General features: G+C 36.3%; 2 protein-coding genes across 2 annotated transcripts; both read right to left on the bottom strand.

Moving 5' to 3' along the window:
* Nucleotides 1–7,473: 7,473 nt before the first annotated feature.
* Nucleotides 7,474–8,763, bottom strand: LOC115969433 (cationic peroxidase 2-like). The gene is made up of 3 exons (XM_031089085.1): nt 8,362–8,763; nt 8,097–8,259; nt 7,474–7,880 (listed from the first exon to the last, which is right to left on the bottom strand). The coding sequence occupies exons 1-3, from the start codon at nt 8,761–8,763 to the stop codon at nt 7,474–7,476; spliced, it is 972 nt and encodes a 323-aa protein (XP_030944945.1).
* A 10,925-nt stretch (nt 8,764–19,688) lies between these two features.
* Nucleotides 19,689–20,978, bottom strand: LOC115969470 (peroxidase N1-like). The gene is made up of 3 exons (XM_031089131.1): nt 20,577–20,978; nt 20,312–20,474; nt 19,689–20,095 (listed from the first exon to the last, which is right to left on the bottom strand). Exons 1-3 carry the CDS (start codon nt 20,976–20,978, stop codon nt 19,689–19,691), a joined length of 972 nt encoding a protein of 323 aa, XP_030944991.1.
* Between the last annotated feature and the right edge of the window lie 439 nt (nt 20,979–21,417).

Raw genomic sequence — 21,417 nt, 5'->3', positions numbered from 1 at the left:
CTCTTCTTGGATTTACAGCAACACAAGCCTCCTTACTTCTGACTTTGAGATCCCACTCAAGGGTTTTAGCAACGTAAACTCTCTAGTTTGTGACTCCAAGACCACCCTTGAAGGTTTAGATCATTAACAGTTGTTGATCTTATTGCAGCAACTTCAGATCTACCAGATCTAATGATAAGAAAATGATTTTCGATAGTGACTTTGAAAGAGGAAGGCACAATACCTTTTAAATCTCACAAGAGCACCTCCAAAGTCTCTCAAAAACCTCTGAAAACGTAGTTAGGGTTTTCCTTTATATACTAGAAGTGTTTCACTTGAAACCTAAAACATTTAATAGAGTTTGGGCTGAAATAAAATTCTACAGAAATTTCACGTCGACAATTTTCGATCGGTCGAATCTAATTTTTGATCAGTTAGATTTCATTGAATTTGAATTCTTTGATTTTCGATCGGTCGGATCACATTTTTGATCGGTCGGATTTCATTGAATTTGAATTCTCCTTTCTACAGCTTAAATGTTCTTGTGTTCTGACTTGTAACACCTTGAGCATTGTCTAATAAACTCTATAGACTCTAAGATCTATACTTAGACAAGTTTGTGCTTACAGTTTGCCAATCGTTCTAAACTTTTAGAACCTAACAATTTGAACCAGTCAATAATTTATTGACAAAATATGTTTCTTTCTCTCTTTATTTTTTTAAATATAAAATTTAATAATTATGATGATTTTAGTAAGTATTATTTTATTATATTTATATGTGGAACTATTTGGTCTACCATATATGATGTAGAAAGATTTTATTAAAGGGTGTAAATATATGGGGTTGTGATCCTTATAGAATTTAATCTAAATTAAAATTATATACAAGAATGATGATGTGGAAATGTGAGCTTGCAAACATTTATGTATAAATATTAGAAGAAGTCAATATAAAAATTAAATATTTGGATTTTATATATATTATAGACAAGTGGGAAGATGCAAAAAAAAAAAAATCACATTTCTTTATTACACAACTATTAAAATGCTGCAAATGGAAATTGTGTCTTTGGTAAGCCCATATAAAAATCATGTTACTAATTGCAACTTATAATTTAATCATTGTTAAAATATTATGATTTTTTTTTTTTTTTTTTTGTTTCTAGCATTAGTATTACTAACATGTAATTCATGCAAACGCATAGATGCATTTAAAATTAAATAAAATTTTTATTATAAAAATATAAATAATTAGTCAAATTATTTTTTTAAAATAGTATGTAACACATGCATACGTATAGATACATTTAAAATTAAACACAATTTTTATCATAAAAAATGTATATAATTAGTCAAATTATTTTTTTTTAAAAAGCAAACGTAATTAGTTACATATTAAAATTCTTACCAAAATTTAATACTACTTATGATCATTTTTTTTTCTAATTTTTAATAAGATAAAACGTGTGGTGATGCTTATTATGTGGTGACTTTTATTGAGTATATGTGATTGGTTTTTTTTTTTTTTTAATTTATAGTTCATTAATATTAAATTATTAGTATTTTGCACTCATTAACTCACTTGACACAAAAATTAAAAAATTTAAGTGGATAATTATGGTGTGGTCTCCACAAAAATTTAGACACATGTCTCAAAATTTTATTATAATTTCAAATTCTACTTGAACTTTCTCTAAGTTTTACTTATTATATATATATATATATATATATGTCAGATCGTGAGCTATGCCGTTCCACCTCAAAACCAATTGGTGATGAGGAAAGTACATTCAAATCTTTTATGGCATTCGACATCACATCATGCGGGCTTGTTTTTAGAGTGGTTGTAGGGAGTCAAATTGTGGTCCCCCCAACAATCCCTCCCTCATAATGACACTCCTGTGACTCAAGCCCATGACTTTAGCTCTAATACCATTTTTCGGACCATGAGTTGTACCATTCCACCTCAAAACCAATTAGTGATGAGAAAAGCACATTCAAATCTTTTATGACATTCGACATCACACCACGCGGGTCTGTTTTTAAAGTGGTTGTAGGAAGTCAAATTGTGGTCCTCCCAACAATAAAATATATATATATATATATATTTGAATTTATGGAATCAACTTTAGTGTTGTTAGTAACATTTTTAACATGGCAAACTAGGTGTACACACAATATTTCATGTCTATTTGTTTTATACTAATAGATGAGATTGAAAAGAGGAGGCTATGTATACACACTTTTCAAAACTTACTATAATAGCATATTCTGATCAAAACAATGGCACCTCTGCTAAGATAGTCACTAAGGAACTTAAATTATAAAAAAATTTAATAAAAAAAGAAATTATATATATATATATATATATATCTATGATCACTTAAAAAATACGCAAATTAATAAAATTAAGTTAGTTTAGTATATAATTTTTTTTCAAATTCAAGGTGTTAGTTTGAACACCTTGACTATAATATAGAGCCGCCACTAGCTGGATCGAAGCATGTAAAAAATATATATATATAATTATGAACATAATGTTAGAGCTATTTGTAATTTACAAAACTCAAAAAGTTGTGTTTTTTTTTTTTTTTTTTTTTTGCCAAGTGTATATCAATAATATATATAACTGCATGAAAAAAGGATTAAAGAGCATATTCCAAATCAATCCTTAAGAAAATTATCAAAAGAGACTCCTAAACTATTTAGTGTTAAGAAAACTCTCTCTCTCTCTCTCTCTCTCTCTCTCCAATCCCTGGAATTTTTTTCAACTATACGTGGAACATAGGTACTGATATTGAATGGAATAAAATAAAGGTTAAAAGAAAGAGGCAATAGCTTAGTTATTAGTTTTTGATCAATTATTAGTTACCGAGATTAGCTTACCTTATTTTGTATTTTGAGATTTAATATTGCTGTGTAAACCTGGTGTACATGATAGTTATAACTTAAAGAACATTTAATGAGGCACTGGGTTTTGATTCGTTAACTATTCATACATTTGGTTGTCATTGGCTGATCAATGATACGTATTAGAGTAACATGGATGTCTGTAATGAAAGCAAAGAATGAAGAACAAATTGTTTTATGTGGAAAACTGATGAGTCCAATAAATTTCCTTTGTCCAGGCGAGTCCACGCTAGACGAAGGGAAAAGCCATTTAAGCCACAATAAATAGAATGCCGTTACACATCAACAATAAGTAGCACGAACGTTGAGGAGACACCGAATCTTCTCTTTCAAACCATTCAGAGGCGTTACAAGAATGACATTGATACTACTATTGAATGCCCCTAAGGGCTAGAGAAGAAAGCCATATATATAGGTAACACAAAGCCCCAAGGGAGGTACTTTTTTTTTTTTTGTCTTTATTCTTATACTCACAACACAGATAGAGCCATTGGCCATTCTTTTCCTAGTCATCTGACTTTATCATCAGAGGTCTAGTGGTTGGCACCACACCGGTGACCTTTCCAGCTTGAATATTTCTCTCTTGTAGGCATTTGGGCGATCCTGAGTCACCTTCCATCTAGACAATCACCTCGACTAACGATTTTGGCATCATCATTTTGGCGCCGTCTCTGGGAAATTTCTTAAACCTTAGTTTGAAAATGTAGCTCTAACCTCTGTGACGCCCAGATGGAATCCGACGCATCTCATGTTCCAATAGCCTTGGCCCTACAAATCCAGGCACTCACAGCCAATGTGGAATAACTAACCAGGAAGAATCAGGAGATGAGGATGCAGCTGCAACAAGAGGAAAACCATGACGTCAATAGGAATGAAAACGAAGAGAACAACAATAGGAGAGATGGGTTAATAAAGGCAAACCCATCAGACAGAGCTAGCAATGACCTCTTGAAGAGCATGCGGAAGGAAATGGACAAGGTCGAGAATGTGATGAAGGAGAAGTTAGACAAGAACTTGGATGGGATGGTGAAAAGAACTGACTCTCCATTCACCCCTAGTGTCTTGGAATGCCATCTGCCGCTCAAGTTTCGTCTCCCCCCGCTCGAGTTGTTCAATGGTTTGAGGGACCTTCTGGATCATATAACGACCTTCAAGATGACCTTAAGTTTACATCAAAACCTCAATGAAATTCTATGTAGGTCTTTCCCGACCAGCCTCAAGGGGGCCGCGAGAGTATGGTTTAACAAACTCACTCGTTCATTCATTGACGACTTCGAGCAACTCAGCAACTCCTTTGTTTGCCACTTCGTTGGTGGTCAACGTCAAAAAAGACCAGCAGATCACCTCCTCACAATCAAGCAAGGAGAAGGGGAGTCACTGAGATCTTACGTGAAAAGATTTAACAAGTATTGGAGGTAGGCGAGGTGGAAGACAAAGTGCAACTGACTATGTTTAATGTTGGCTTGAAGTCAAAGGATTTCGTGGTCGCACTTGCAAAAAGTCCCCCTGGATCAATGACAGAGAAGTTGTTGAAGGCCCAAAAATATATGAACGTTGAAGATGCTTCGGCTGCAATTGAACATAAGGGTCCACAAAAGGAAAGAAGAAGCACCCGAGACGTGCAAAGAGGTAGAAAGAGGGAGAGAAGCTCCACTTCGTCTAGCCGAGACTCCATCAATAGGGGTGACGATAAGCTTTCAAGGATGGTAAATTTTACTCCCTTAGTTATGCATGTTAACAAGATTTTGATGCAGATCAAAGACGACCATGCCCTTAAATGGCCAAAATTGCTACACTCCTTACTTAACATTCGTGACAAGAAGAAGTATTGCTATTTCCAAAAAGATCATGGCCATTACACGGAGGATTGCAGGGATTTGAAAGAAGAAATAGAAAAATTAATCCAAAAAGGAAAGTCACAATAATTTGTGAGGAAGGACAAACCAGGTTAGGCAAAGCAAGTGGCATAGGCAAGATCAGATGAAAACCCAGGAATAAAGATCGTCCACAAGATCGCCCAAGGGACGCCATAGGAGAAATAAGGATGATCAATGGAGGACCTATTGTGGGAGGATCGTTCAAGTCCCTTAATAAGTCACAGCAGAGACAAGTAAACAGAGTTCATACGATATGCCCATCCAAACACTGAAAAAGGGAAAACTTAGATATAGTCTTTTTCAAAGAGGATGCTCGAGGAATGAAGTAGCCACAAGACGACCCCCTAATCATTATGCTCATGATAGAAGGCTTTAACACCAGACGAGTCCTAGTAGATAACGAGAGTTCAGCAAACATCATTTACCTCTCTACTTTTCCACAGCTGAAGGTAGACCCGAAGAAACTTCGTCCGTTCGAATCTCCTCTCGTCAATTTCAGTGGGGACAAGGTGTACCCAAGAGGGATAGTAACGTTGATGGTCACAGCTAGCTTATACCCTCTCCAGGTAACTAACCAACACAATTTCTTGGTAGTAGACTCCCCCTCGTCCTATAATGTCATCATAGGGAGGCCTACTCTTAATCGTTGGAAAGCAGCCACATCTACCTATTGCCTGAAGGTGAAGTTGCCGATGGAACAGGGAGTTGGGGAGATAAAAAGGGACTAGGTACTAGCTCGAGAGTGCTATCAGGCAGTGTTGGCCTCAAAGGAAAACCATACATGGATGATCAAGGAGAAGACATTAGAGGTCATGGAAGCTCTGGAAACAATCAAGTTAGTGGAAAGGGAACCAACGAAGACAACTAAAGTAGGGATAAACCTGGATCCTTTGACGAAAGAAAAAATCATAAGTTTTTTAAAGAGCAACCTGGATGTGTTCGCATGGAGCCATGAGGATATGCCTAGCATACCAACAAGTATCATTCAGCATCACTTAAAGGTGGATCCCGAAAGAAAACCAATTGAATAGAGAAGAAGGGTTTTTGCCCCTGAACGGAACAAGACAATAATAGATGAAGTGGACAAATTACTTGTCGCTTACTTTATTAGGGAAGTATACTATCTAGAGTGGCTGGCCAATGTCGTCATAGTCAAGAAAACAAATAGGAAATGGAGAATGTGCGTGGACTTCACAGAACTAAACGATGTCTGCCCCAAAGATAGCTTCCCTTTGCCTAGGATCAACTAGCTCGTTGACTCAACAGCAGGGCATAAACTCCTCACCTTCATGGACACTTTCTCGGGGTACAACCAGATACAAATGGTTCAGGAAGATTAGGAGAAAACGGTTTTCATCACTAGCCAGGGACTTTATTGCTACAAGGTCATGCCCTTTGAGTTGAAGAACGCAAGGGCCACATACTAAAGGTTGGTAAGCTAGATGTTCAACAAACAAATCGGGAGAAACGTAGAAGTGTCTGTGGATGATATGCTCATCAAGGGCAGGGAAGAAGAAAGTCATTTGGACAACCTTAAAGAAACCTTCGATACACTAAGGCAGTACAGTACGAAGTTGAACAAGACCAAATGCGCATTCAGAGTATCCTTGGGAAAATTCCTCAACTTCATGGTATCACAAAGGGGAATAGAAGCCAATCAAGAGAAAGTGAAGGCCATCCTCGAGATGTCATCACCAAAGATGGTCAAGAAGGTACAATAACTCACGGGAAGGATTGCGGCCCTCAATAGGTTCATCTCTAGAGCCACAGATAAGTGTCTTCCTTCCTTCAAAACCCTGAAGCTGGTTTACATTTAGACGGATGACTGTGAAGCAGCATTCCAAGAACTGAAGTGCTACTTGAGCAACCCTCCACTCCTAAGCCCATCAAAGGAAGATGAGGACATGTTCCTGTACTGGGTAGTATCCACAACTGCGGTGAGCGTAGCGTTAATTAGGGAAGAACAAAGAGTGCAGCGCCCGGTGTATTATGTCAGCCAGGCTTTCTAAGGGGCTAAGGCCAAATACCCACGTATGGAGAAGATCACATTCTCCCTGATAGTGGCCTATTGGAAGCTTCGTCCATACTTTCAAGCGAACCCGATCATAGTAATGACAAACCAGTCCATCAAGAAAGAAATGAATAAACCCGAAGCCACAGGATGAAGGATACAGTAGGCCATCCAGCTTAGTCAATTCGACATCGAGTACAACCCTAGGGTGGCCATAAAAGCCCAAACACTGGCAGACTTCATAGCAGAGTTTACCATACCCGAAGATGGAGAAAACCAAGAAGAGACAATCCAATGGACGGATCATTGACATAAAAGAGGGGAGGAGCAGGTGTCGTCATCATTACTCCTGATAGTAGCTCGAGAGTGCTACTATCAGAGTAGACACTAAATATTAAAAAATAAATAAATAAAAAAAATTACTCTTTCGTGTTTGAACGTAAGCTATGATCAGCTAGCGCATGTAGTAAAGTCAAAATTACTTTTCGTTATTAAACTGAAAATCTTTCTCAAGGACCCTTGATCTATTGGCTTACGCCAATAAATAAAGAATTTTCATTACATACTTTTTTACATCTCCTGAGCTTACACCAAAATGGAAATAAAATTCAAGAACAAATTAGAATACATTTTTTTTTTTTTTTTGTGGGAATAATTGTAATCATCCTTCGTGGCTTAGCTTGGAGCACTTTGATCAGTTGATCTTAGAACACACTTTGCGAATTTCACCTTGAGTACCAGACTTGAGGCCAATGTTGCTCATCTTCACCATGGACTTTCCGAACTGCACATTGAAGGCATTTGACCCAAGCAAGCTTTGAACAAAACTTCTGGTGGAGGCGTCAGTCCATAACTTTTGATCAGACTCAAGTACTCCTCGGCCAGTCCTCAAGTTGGAGAAGAAAGATGAGTCAAATCTGTTTTGGCTACCGGTGTCCAGTCCAACACGCCTTGTGGCATCACCATTTTGTGGGCAGAGTGCTCGTAATTGAGGAAGGAAACTGGGGTTGATTGTAGGATCGGCACCATTTCCAGTAGTAGTGAAGTTATACAATCTGTACTGAAAGAACTGGCAAGCTGAAGTTCCAATAGTATGGCCACCTAGTCAATAGTTAATTGAAATGAATAGAAGTTAGACGAAATGTAATAAACTAGGACACGTACTTTTTGGGTAAATCTATAGTTATAATAATAAAAGACGAGGATTTGAATTTTAGTTCACTGAACTATAAAGTTCTTGACTGTAAAACACATACTTGAACATGTAGCTAGGGATATAAAAAATGATTTATTAAATGATAATGCGTTGATGCTTACCGACAAGAGTAACAAGATCTTGAGCGTTTAAACCTTTCGCTGAAAACTTTTTCTTCTGAGCATCAATGGACTCTGTAAAGCCAGGCAAATCGGTAGTATCAGAAGCCAATGATACTCGACCATCTTTGCGTCCGGTTGGCACCTGCCAATTTGGTCCATTTGTCTAAAAGAAAAATGCAAAATATGATTAATTACTCGTAAAAGCATGTAAAATATATACTAATAAATTAATCTGATGAATATATAAAAGCATGAGATCAAGTACCAGAACGACAGAATCACGAGCAGCAAGCGCAAGAATATCAGCACAAGAAACAACACCAGGGCATGCAGCTTCAAGCTTGGTCTTCGCATCATCAATAACTTCATATCCTCTCAAACCAAGGTTAGGTCCGGCTGTTTTCTCAGTGTTAGGCCCATCAACAAGGACAGAAGCATCGCAACCCTGCACGAAACAGTCATGAAAGTGCATCCTTAACAATCCAGGAGCCACAGTGGGATTAGATTGGAAATGAGCTTGAACCGTTGAGCGAACAATGGATTCAGCTCGAGGGCATGATTTGGAGTAGAACCCAACACTTGTGGCTTGGCAATGCACGTAAGAAACACTCAAAGAGAGCAAGAGAAACACCAAAAGGGACGTTTGGATCAAACATGCACTCTCCATTAATGCAATAACAGGATAAGGATCAGGAAGATAGAGATGGAGTGTGTTAAGCTAAATTGGAAGTTTGTATTTTCAAATTTGTAGTAGCTCTAAGCTTTGCTTGTGGTATTGTGAGAATGAAGGAGGACAATTAATATATTTATAGGATCATTTGAGGTCAAAATTCGGAGAGAGAGTAAGCAAAGTCTGCTGATCATAGCAAAGTTAGAGAATAAATAGATGGCCTGCAAATTTAATAGTAGTAGCTGAGCTCACCTTTGTTTTATAATGATTCTTATGGATTGCAGGGGACTATTCCGCGTGAGAAATAGTACTCGTGAAAGAATTGTCAAAATCCAATCAAATAAAATTCATATAAAATTACCAAAAATATTATAAAGAATTGTTTATAGCATTAATTTATATTTTTTTTCTTCACCGCCAAAACAATTTGCATTAAAAAAATGAATTGTCAAACGTCAACGAAGGACATAATTATTATAAATTAAAAAGAAAAAGACAAGTAGGATTAGGATAAACAATGTTTGCCTATTTCAAAGTCGCAGCCCCCGATTGAGCCCCTTCTGTAAGTACACCTCTGTCCTAAAAAAAGAACTATTTTTTGGCTCATTTTTTAATCTTATGTAAACAATGTTGATTGCCTGTTTCAAAGTTTGCCCAAATTGATAATGTTGACGTCCCTATTGCATGAGTTGTTTATGTATGGCTCTCAAAAAAATAAGCGTTGTTTATGAAAATGTTTTTATCGAACTGTTTAAGTTTCATTTGTTCAAATTCGTAACATGGCGGCTTTCATGCAATTCAAGAGCCACGCTAATTTCAAATACTTTTGTAGTAAAATATAATTATAATGGCTCTAATTAAATATCTCTCTTTTATTTTTCTGTTTATTTTACTTCTTCTTCTTCTTCTTCTTTTTTTTTTTTTTTTTTTAAGAAATGCCATGTGATGAGAAGCTATCCTGGTTACGTTTGTTTGTTTTAGCGTAAAATGCTTTTTGCAAAAAAAATATTTTCCAGCATTTGACAAGTTATAAATATTATTTTAAAAAATTCCTTTTATATGGAAAAGTAAATGGCTAAAATATTAGGAACCTCCCAAAATACATCTCAAACCACCAAAATGATGTCAAGGCTAGTTTGATCATTTTGGAGGTATTTGGAGCCTTTTGTTCATTTTAGAGGTTCCTAGGGTATTTTAGTCATTCTGGTGATTTCAGAGCATTTTGGTTGTTTTATTTTTTTTAATTTTTAATTTTTTACAAGATAGAAAGTCTACTTTAGCCTACTCTAAGTGTATATGTGTGTAAAGTTTCCTGATGGAGACTTGAACCTCAGTCCTTACCCCCCACACCTACAAGTATTTACACTTGTGGAGTGACCATTGCACCAAGGGTGTGCGGTGATGTTTTAGAATTTATTAAGTGTATTTTGGTTGTTCCAAGCGTATTTTAATTATTTTATAAATTCTTTGGACATTTGGTCATTTTAGAAGTTCAAATGGGTATTTTTGTCATTTTAGACTTTTCAATGATAATGATTTGGTAATATTGAGAATTCTAGGGTATTTTGGTCATTTTGGAGTTTCTAGGGGTATTTTGGTTATGTTTGGTAATTTTGATGGTATTTTGGTCATGTTGGAGATTTCAAGAGTATTTTAGTAATTTTGAAGATTTCTGGGATATTTTAGTAATTCTAGAGTTTTCAAGGGTTTTGGTCATTTTCAACACTTTACAGGCATTTTTTGATGTTCTAAATGAATTTTGGTAATTTTGGAGATTTCAAGGGTATTGTAATCATTTTAAAGGTCTTAGTGATTTTCTTTTTAAAATTTTGGAGTCCTTTTCTATTTTGGTCATTTTTGGTATTTTGGGGTATTTTTGTAAATTTTAGATATTTAAGGGTTACTTTAGTCATTTTAAAATATTTTGGGATAGATAGTATGAAGGAATGATGATTGTAAACGTTTTACTTATTTTTTATGCATAAAATTTTACACCGTATGCTCATACCTACATTATTTTTTATTTTATTTTATTTTTTTCCAGTTTGACCAAAGATTTCAAGTCACTCAAAACACCTAAAAACACACATTTTTTTCTAACATCGAAACAAATGCACCCCCAATGGATTTGAATTTCAAAATTTTCAATCTTTTTGGAAGAAGGTTATAAGTTGTTAAATACATAAACAAGTGAAAAGATCGATTAAATAAAAGCAAACACAGTCTTCACCCTAGAACTTGGACTCTTAGGGTATTTAAATTCAATAGTTATAAGTGAGAAATGGAGGATATTAACCCTAGTTCTCTTAATAAGAAAGATCAAATTATATTACTAAACTACAAAACTTTTTATAAATAAAACATATATAATTTTAAATAGTGTTGCACCATGGAGATACCATATTTATCTACTTATAGATTCATAAAAAGGAATCCCAGTACCTTATACCAACCTACAATTGAACCTTTACCCCAATACCCAATTGGACTTGGTCTGTAATGACAATCTCTCATTTTCAATGCACGACTCACAGTATGTGACTAACCAATAGATGTGCAGACCTAGTACGCGACTTAATCACCAACTTGAGAAGGATGTTGGCTTCAGAGTTCTTCAGTTCATCACATGATGAAGATCAAGAAGCTCATTGGTCACAAAACCCTACGGTGTACAAATACAGCAGCTTCTTCAAGAAAAAGATGAACTAGGGCAAATTCTATCTCCGGTCACAATTTGCATGAACAAGACTTTGCTTCACACTTGTGCTACTTGTGTCACCTTTGACGGCCCTCAAAATAATCATTATATATGTTTAGAGTTTTGAGAAAAGAAAACCTAAACACATACTCATAGATTGGATGAAAAATAGTTCTCCAAAACTAAGTTTCATAAACCTCGATAGATAGCCATCTATCGAGATAGCTGTCCAGCCACGGGCTGAAATAGCTTTTAAATCTCAATAAATGCTAGCTGTCGAGTTTTAAAAATCCAATACTTTCTCACTTAATTCTTGGAAAAACTTGCATGGTTTTAACACTTGAACTTGAAACCTTGCTCCTTAAAGTATTAAACTCATCCTAGATCTACCCAAATACAAGTAAAGTGTATTTTGTCAAAGGATTAACCAATTATATAAAATAGTGACATATGTTCCTAACATTGAATCACATATGTCCTAATACCAAGGAAAACCAAGGAAACAAACCATTTCCAGGTAAAAATCGGGAGAGAATTTGACCTAACTATCCTCAAGGTAAACCAAATCCACTATAAGAGAATTGAAGTTTTTACAAACAGATTTAACCCTAAATCTATTGCTACCTCTAGTAGTAACTTACTAACACAACCATGTGCAAGCTCCGAATCCACGTGCTCCTTCTCTTCTTGGATTTACAGCAACACAATCCTCCTTGCTTCTGACTTTGAGATCCCACTCAAAGATTTTAGCAACGCAAACTCTCTAGTTTGTGACTCCAAGACCACCCTTGAAGGTTTAGATCATTAACAGTTGTTGATCTTACTGCAGCAACTTCAGATCTACTAGATCTAATGATACAAGAATGATTTCCGATAGTGACTTTGAAAGAGGAAGGCACAATACCTTTTAAATCTCACAAGAGCACCTCCAAAGTCTCTCAAAGCCCTCTAAAAACGTAGTTAGGGTTTTCTTTTCTATACTAGAAGTGTTTCACTTGAAACCTAAAGCATTTAAGCAAAGTTTGGGCTGAAATAAGATTCTACAGAAATTTCATGTCGACAATTTTCGATCGGTCGAATCTAATTTTCGATCAGTCAGATTTCACTGAATTTGAATTCTTTGATTTTTGATCAGTCGAATCACATTTTCGATCGGTCGGATTTCATTGAATTTGAATTCTCCTTTCTACAGCTTAAATGCTCTTGTGTTCTGACTTGTAACACATTGAGCATTGTCTAATAAACTCTATAAACTCTAAGATCTATACTTAGACAAGTTTGTGCTCACAGTTTGCCAATTGTTTAAAACTTTTAGAACCTAACAATTTGAACCAATCAATAATTTATTGACAAAATATGTTTCTTTCTCTCTTTATTTTTTTATATATAAAATTTAATAATTATGATGATTTTAGTAAGTATTATTTTATTATATTTATATGTGGAACTATTTGGTCTACCATATATGATGTAGAAAGATTTTATTAAAGGGTGTAAATATATGGGGTTGTGATCCTTATAGAATTTAATCTAAATTAAAATTATATACAAGAATGATGATGTGGAAATGTGAGCTTGCAAACATTTATGTATAAATATTAAAAGAAATCAATATAAAAATTAAATATTTGGATTTTATATATATTATAGACAAGTGGGAAGATGAAAAAAAAAAATCACATTTCTTTATTACACAACTATTAAAATGCTGCAAATGGAAATTGTGTCTTTGGTAAGCCCATATAAACATCATGTTACTAATTGCAACTTATAATTTAATCATTGTCAAAATATTATTTTTTTATTATTATTATTATTATTATTTTTTTCTAGCATTAGTATTACTAACATGTAACTCATGCAAACGCATAGATACATTTAAAATTAAACACAATTTTTATTATAAAAATATAAATAATTAGTCAAATTATTTTTTAAAAATAGTATGTAACACATGCATATGTATAGATATATTTAAAATTAAACACAATCTTTATCATAAAAAATGTATATAATTAGTCAAATTATTATTTTTTTTAAAAGCAAGCGTAATTAGTTACACATTAAAATTCTTACCTAAATTTAATACTACTTATGATCATTTTTTTTCTAATTTTTAATAAGATAAAACGTGTGGTGATGTTTATTATGTGGAGACTTTTATTGAGTATACGTGATTGGTTTTCTTTTAAAAAAAAAAAAATGTATAGTTCATTAATATTAAATTATTAGTATTTTGCACTCATTAACTCACTTGACACAAAAATTAAAAAATTTAAGTGGATAATTATGGTGTGGTCTCCACATAAATTTAGACACATCTCAAAATTTTATTATAAGTTTTACTTATTAATATATATATATATATATGTCAGATCGTGAGCTATGTCATTCCATCTCAAAACTAATTGGTGACGAGGAAAGCACATTCAAATCTTTTATAGCATTCGACATCACATCACGCGGGCCTGTTTTTAGAGTGGTTGTAGGGAGTCAAATTGTGGTCCCCCTCAACAATCCCTCCCTCATAATGACACTCCTGTGACTCAAGCCCATGACTTTAGCTCTAATACCATTTTTCGAACCATGAGCTGTACCATTCCACCTCAAAATCAATTAGTGATGAGGAAAGCACATTGAAATCTTTTATGACATTCGACATCACACCATGCGGGTCTGTTTTTAAAATGGTTGTAGAGAGTCAAATTGTGGTCCTCCCAACAATAAATAGATATATATATATATATTTGAATTTATGGAATCAACTTTAGTGTTGTTAGTAACATTTTTAACATGGCAAACTAGGTGTACAAACAATATTTCATGTCTATTTGTTTTGTACTAATAGGTGAGATTGAAAAGAGGAGGCTATGTATACACACTTTTCAAAACTTACTATAATAGCATATTGTGATCAAAACAATGGCACCTCTGCTAAGATAGTCTGCTAAGATAGTCACTAAGTAACTTAAATTATAAAAAAAAAATTAAATAAGAAAAGAAATTAAATAAATAAATAAAATATATATATATATATATATATATCAAGATCACATAAAAAATATGCAAATTAATAAAATTAAGTTAGTTTAGTATATAATTTTTTTTCAAATTCAAGGTGTTAGTTTGAATGCCTTGACTATAATATAGCGCCGCCATTAGCTAGATCGAAGTATGTAAAAAAAAAAATATAAATATATATATATATATATATATAATTATAAACATAATGTTAGAGCTATTTGTAATTTACAAAACTCAAAAAGTTGTGAAAAGTTTTTTTTTTTTTTTTTGCAAAGTGTATATCAATAATATATATAACTGCATGAAAAAAGGATTAAAGAGCATATTCCAAATCAATCCTTAAGAAAATTATCAAAAGAGACTCCTAAAGTATTTAGTGTTAAGAAATCTCTCTCTCTCTCTCTCTCTCTCTCTCTCCAATCCTTGGAATTTTTTTCAACTATTAGTGTTAAGAAATCTCTCTCTCTCTCTCTCTCTCTCTCTCTCCAATCCTTGGAATTTTTTTCAACTATACGTGGAACATAGGTACTGATATTGATTGGAATAAAATAAAGGTTAAAAGAAAGAGGCAATAGCTTAGTTATTAGTTTCTGATCAATTATTAGTTACCGAGATTAGCTTACCTTATTTTGTATTTTGAGATTTAATATTGCTGTGTAAACTTGGTGTACATGATAGTTATAACTTAAAGAACATTTAATGAGGCACTGGGTTTTGATTCGTTAACTATTCATACATTTGGTTGTCATTGGCAGATCAATGATACGTATTTGAGTAACATCGATGTTAGTAATGAAAGCAAAGAAAGAAGAACAAATTGTTTTATGTGGAAAACTGATGAGTCCAGTAAATTTCCTTTGTCCAGGCGAGTCCACGCTAGACGTAGGGAAAAGCCATTTAAGCCAAACGTTGAGGAGACATCAACAATAAGTAGCACAAACGTTGAGGAGACACCGAATCTTCTCTTTCAAACCATTCAGAGGCGTTACAAGAAAGACATTGATACTGCTATTGAATGCCCCCAAGGGCTAGAAAAGAAAGCCATATATATAGGTAACACAAAGTCCCAAGGGAGGTACATTTTTTTTTTTTTTTGTCTTTATTCTTATACTCACAACACAGATAGAGCGATTGGCCATTCTTTTTCTTGTCATCTGACTTTATCATCAGAGGCCTAGTGGTTGGCACCACACTGGTGACCTTTCCAACTTGAATCTTTCTCTCTTGTAGGCATTTGGGCGATCCTGAGTCACCTTCCATCAAGACGAACACCTCGACTGACGATTTTGGCATCATCATTTTGGCGCCGTCTGTGGGAAATTTCTTAAACCTCAGTTTGAAAACGTAGCTCTAACCTCTGTGACTCCCAGATGGAATCCGACGCATCTCATGTTCCAATAGCCTTGGCCCTACAATGTGGAATAACTAACCAGGCAAAATCAGGAGATGAGGTTGCAGCTGCAACAAGAGGAAAATCATGACGTCAACAAGAATGAAAACGAAGAGAACAACAATAGGAGAGATGGGTCAAGAAGGGCAAACCCATTAGACAGAGCTAGCAATGACCTCTTGAAGAGCATGCAGAAGGAAATGGACAAGGTCGAGAACACGATGAAGGAGAAGATGGACAAGAACCTGGATGGGATGGTGAAAAGAACTGACTCTCCATTCACCCCTAGTGTCCTGGAATGCCCCCTACCGCTGAAGTTTCGTCTCCCCCCGCTCGAGTTGTTCAATGGTTTGAAGGACCCTCTAGATCATATAACGACCTTCAAGATGACCTTAAGTTCACATCAAACCCTCAATGAAATTCTATGTAGGTCTTTCCCGACCACCCTCAAGGGGGCCGCGAGAGTATGGTTTAACAAACTCACTCGTTCGTCCATTGACGACTTCGAGCAACTCAGCAACTCGTTTATTTGCCACTTCGTTGGTGGTCAACGTCAAAAAAGACCAGCAAATCACCTCCTCACAATCAAGTAAGGAGAAGGGGAGTCGCTGAGATCTTACGTGAAAAGATTTAACAAGGAAGTGTTGGAGGTAGACGAGGTGGAAGACAAAGTGCAACTGACAATGTTTAATGCTAGCTTGAAGTCAAAGGATTTCGTGATCGCACTTGCAAAAAATCCCCCTAGATCGATGGCAGAGAAGTTGTTAAAGGCCCAAAAATATATGAACGTTGAAGATGCTTTGGCTACAATTGAACATAAGGGTCCACAAAAGGAAAGAAGAAGCACCCGAGACGTGCAAAGAGGTAGGAAGAGGGAGAGAAGCTCCCCTTCATCTAGCCGAGACTCCATAAATAGGAGTGACGATAAGCTTTCAAGGACGGTAAATTTTACTCCCTTAGTTAAGCATGTTAACAAGATTTTGATGCAGATCAAAGATGACCATGCCCTTAAATGGCCAAAATTGCTACACTCCTTGCCTAACATTCGCGACAAGAAGAAGTATTGCCATTTCCACAAAGATCATGGCCATTACACAGAGGATTTCAAGGATCTGAAAGAACAAATAGAAAAATTAATCCAAAAAGGAAAGTCACAATAATTTGTGAGGAAGGACAGACCTGGTCAGGCAAAGCAAGTGGCACAGGCAAGATCAGACGAAAAACCCAGGAATAAAGATCGTCCACAAGATCGCCCAAGGGACGCCATAGGAGAAATAAGGATGATCAATGGAGGACCTACCGCGGGAGGATCGTTCAAGTCCCTTAATAAGCCACAGCAAAGACAAGTAAACAGTGTCCATACGATACGCCCATCCAAACACTAAAGAAGGAAAAACTTAGATATAGTCTTTTTCAAAGAGGATGCTTGAGGAATGAAGCAACCACAAGACAACCCCCTAATCATTATGCTCATGATAGAAGGCTTCAACACCAGACAAGTCCTGGTAGATAACGGGAGCTCAGTAGACATCATTTACCTCTCTACTTTTCAATAGCTGAAGGTAGACCCGAAGAAACTTCGTCCGTTCGAATCTCCCCTCGCCAATTTCAGTGGAGACAAGGTGTACCCAAGAGGGATAGTAACGCTGATGGTCACAGCTAGCTTATACCCTCTCCAAGTAACTAACCAACACAATTTCTTGGTAGTAGACTCCCCCTCGTCCTATAATGTCGTCATAGGGAGGCCTACTTTTAATCGTTGGAAAGCAGCCACATCTACCTATTGCCTAAAGGTGAAGTTCCCGATGGAACAGGGAGTTGGGGAGATAAAAGCGGACTAGGTACTAGCTCGAGAGTGCTATCAAGCAGTGTTGGTCTCAAAGGAAAATCATACATGGATGATCAAGGAGAAGACATCAAAGGTCATGGAAGCTCTGGAAACAATCGAGTTGGTGGAAAGGGAACCAACGAAGACAACTAAAGTAGGGACGAACCTGGATCCTTTGATGAAAGAAAAAATCATAAGTTTTTTAAAGAACAACCTGGATGTGTTCGCATGGAGCCATGAGGATATGCCTAGCATACCAGCAAGTATCATTCAGCATCACCTAAAGGTGGATCCCGAAAGAAAACCAATCGAACAGAGAAGAAGGGTTTTCACCCCTGAACGGAACAAGACTATAATGGACGAAGTGGACAAATTACTTGTCGCTTACTTTATTAGGGAAGTATACTATCTAGAGTGGCTGGCCAATGCCATCATAGTCAAGAAAACGAATAGGAAATGGATAATATGCGTGGACTTTACAGATCTAAATGATGCCTGCCCCAAAGATAGCTTCCCTTTGCCTAGGATCGACTAGCTCGTTGACTCAATAGCAGGGCATAAACTCCTTACCTTTATTGACGCTTTCTCGGGGTACAACCATATACAAATGGCTGAGGAAGATTAGGAGAAAACAGTTTTCATCACTAGTCAGGGACTTTATTGCTACAAGGTCATGCCCTTCGAGTTGAAGAACGCATGGGCCACATACTAGAGGTTTGTAAACTAGATGTTCAACTAACAAATCGGGAGAAACGTAGAAGTGTATATGGATGATATGCTCGTCAAGAGCAAGGAAGAAGAAAGTCATCTGGACGACCTTAAAGAAACCTTCGATACACTAAGGCAGTACAGTACGAAGTTGAACAAGACCAAATGCGCATTCGGAGTATCCTTGGGAAAATTCCTCAGCTTCATGGTATCACAAAGGGGAATAGAAGCCAATCCAAAGAAAGTGAAGGCCATCCTCGAGATGTCATCACCAAAGATGGTCAAGGAGTTACAATCACTCACAGGAAGGATTGCGGCCCTCAATAGGTTCGTCTCTAAAGCCACAGATAAGTGTCTTCCTTCCTTCAAAACCCTGAAGCAGGTTTACATTTGGACGGATGAGTGTGAAGCAGCATTCCAAGAACTGAAGTGCTACTTGAACAACCCTCCACTCCTAAGCCCATCAAAGGAAGGTGAGGACATGTTCCTATACTTGGCAGTATCCACAACTGCGGTGAGCGTAGCATTAATTAGGGAAGAACAAAGAGTGCAGCACCCGGTGTATTATGTCAGCCAAGCTTTCCAAGGGGCTAAGGCCAAATACCCACGTATGGAGAAGATCACATTCGCCCTAATAGTGGCCTCTTGGAAGCTTCGTCCATACTTTCAGGCGAACCCGATCATAATAATGACAAACCAGTCCATCAAGAAAGAAATGAATAAACCCGAAGCCACAGGATGAAGGATACAATGGGCCATCCAGCTCCGTCAATTCGACATCGAGTACAAACCTAGGGTGGCCATAAAAGGCCAAGCACTAGCAGACTTCATAGCAGAGTTTACCATGCCCAAAGATGGAGAAAACCAGGAAGAGACAATCCAATGGACGGATCATTGACATAAAAGAGGGGAGGAGCAGGTGTCATCATCATTACTCCTGATAGTAGCTCGACAGTGCTACTATCAGAGCAGACACTATATTTTTTTTAAAAAAAAATTTACTTTTCTGTGTTTGATCATAAGCTATGATCAGCTAGCGCATGTAGTAAAGTCAAAATTACTTTTCGTTATTAAATTGAAAATCTCTCTCAAGGACCCTTGATCTATTGGCTTACTCCAGTAAATAAAGAATTTTCATTACATACGGTTTTTCATCTCCTGAGCTTACACCAAAATGGAAATAAAATTCAAGAACAAATTGAATACTTTTTTTTTTTTTTTTTTGTGGGAATAATTGTAATCATCCTTCGTGGCTTAGCTTGGAGCACTTTTGATCAGTTGATCTTAGAACACACTTTGCGAATTTCACCTTGAGTACCAGACTTGAGGCCAATGTTGCTCATCTTCACCATGGACTTTCCGAACTGCACATTGAAGGCATTTGACCCAAGCAAGCTTTGAACAAAACTTCTGGTGGAGGCGTCAGTCCATAACTTTTGATCAGACTCAAGTACTCCTCGGCCAGTCCTCAAGTTGGAGAAGAAAGATGAGTCAAATCTGTTTTGGCTACCGGTGTCCAGTCCAACACGCCTTGTGGCATCACCATTTTGTGGGCAGAGTGCTCGTAATTGAGGAAGGAAACTGGGGTTGATTGTAGGATCGGCACCATTTCCAGAAGTAGTGAAGTTATACGATCTGTACTGAAAGAACTGGCAAGCTGAAGTTCCAATAGTATGGCCACCTAGTCAATAGTTAATTGAAATGAATAGAAGTTAGATGAAATGTAATAAACTAGGACACGTACTTTTTGGGTAAATCTACAGTTATAATAATAAAAGACGAGGATTTGAATTGTAGTTCACTGAACTATAAAGTTCTTGACTGTAAAACACATACTTGAACATGTAGCTAGGGATATAAAAAATGATTTATTAAATGATAATGCGTTGATGCTTACCGACAAGAGTAACAAGATCTTGAGCGTTTAAACCTTTCGCTGAAAACTTCTTCTTCTGAGCATCAATGGATTCTGTAAAGCCAGGCAAATCGGCAGTATCAGAAGCCAATGATACTCGACCATCTTTGCGTCCGGTTGGCACCTGCCAATTTGGTCCATTTGTCTACAAGAAAAATGCAAAATATGATTAATTACTCGTAAAAGCATGTAAAATATATACTAATAAATTAATCTGATGAATATATAAAAGCATGAGATCAAGTACCAGAACGACAGAATCACGAGCAGCAAGAGCAAGAATATCAGCACAAGAAACAACACCAGGGCATGCAGCTTCAAGCTTGGTCTTGGCATCATTAATAACTTCATATCCTCTCAAACCAAGGTTAGGTCCGGCTGTTTTCTCAGTGTTAGGCCCATCAATAAGGACAGAAGCATCGCAACCCTGCACGAAACAGTCATGAAAGTGCATCCTTAACAATCCAGGAGCCACAGTGGGATTAGATTGGAAATGAGCTTGAACTGTTGAGCGAACAATGGATTCAGCTCGAGGGCATGATTTGGAGTAGAACCCAACACGAGTGGCTTGGCAATGCACATAAGAAACACTCAAAGAGAGCAAGAGAAACACCGAAAGGGACGTTTGGATCGAACGTGCACTCTCCATTAATGCAATAACAGGATAAGGATCAGGAAGATAGAAATGGAGTGTGTTAAGCTAAATTGGAAGTTTGTATTTTCAAATTTGTAGTAGCTCTAAGCTTTGCTTGTGGTATTGTGAGAATGAAAGAGGACAATTAATATATTTATAAGATCATTTGAGGTCAAAATTCGTAGAGAGAGTAAGCAAAGTCTGCTGATCATAGCAAAGTTAGAGAATAAATAGCTAGAAAGCACCGACGCGTGAGAAAGTCCTTTTGATTCTGTGAAGGAATCCAACCAACAAGAAAATAATATAAAATTATAAAATAGGGAATTGCAAGGCATTACTTTTTGCACCGCCAAGACAATCTGCATAAAGTGGATATAAAGAAAAATAGACAGGGATTATACCACGTTTTGTCTAAATAATTAAATAAATAAAACGATAATACCACAGTCCATGA

The sequence above is a fragment of the Quercus lobata genome, chromosome 11, assembly GCF_001633185.2.
Source record: "Quercus lobata isolate SW786 chromosome 11, ValleyOak3.0 Primary Assembly, whole genome shotgun sequence".
Taxonomy (NCBI): Eukaryota; Viridiplantae; Streptophyta; class Magnoliopsida; order Fagales; family Fagaceae; genus Quercus; species Quercus lobata.
This window is presented reverse-complemented; position numbering and strand designations above follow the sequence as displayed.

Bases quoted from the DNA above. Each gene is read 5' to 3' on its own strand.
- LOC115969433 (XM_031089085.1), bottom strand. From the start codon at position 8,763: ATGGAGAGTGCATGTTTGATCCAAACGTCCCTTTTGGTGTTTCTCTTG. The intron at 8,260-8,361 runs GTACTTGATCTC...TTTTTCTTTTAG, and splicing joins CTCGTGATTCTGTCGTTCTG to ACAAATGGACCAAATTGGCA. The intron at 7,881-8,096 runs GTAAGCATCAAC...ACTATTGACTAG, and splicing joins AGATCTTGTTACTCTTGTCG to GTGGCCATACTATTGGAACT.
- LOC115969470 (XM_031089131.1), bottom strand. From the start codon at position 20,978: ATGGAGAGTGCACGTTCGATCCAAACGTCCCTTTCGGTGTTTCTCTTG. The intron at 20,475-20,576 runs GTACTTGATCTC...TTTTTCTTGTAG, and splicing joins CTCGTGATTCTGTCGTTCTG to ACAAATGGACCAAATTGGCA. The intron at 20,096-20,311 runs GTAAGCATCAAC...ACTATTGACTAG, and splicing joins AGATCTTGTTACTCTTGTCG to GTGGCCATACTATTGGAACT.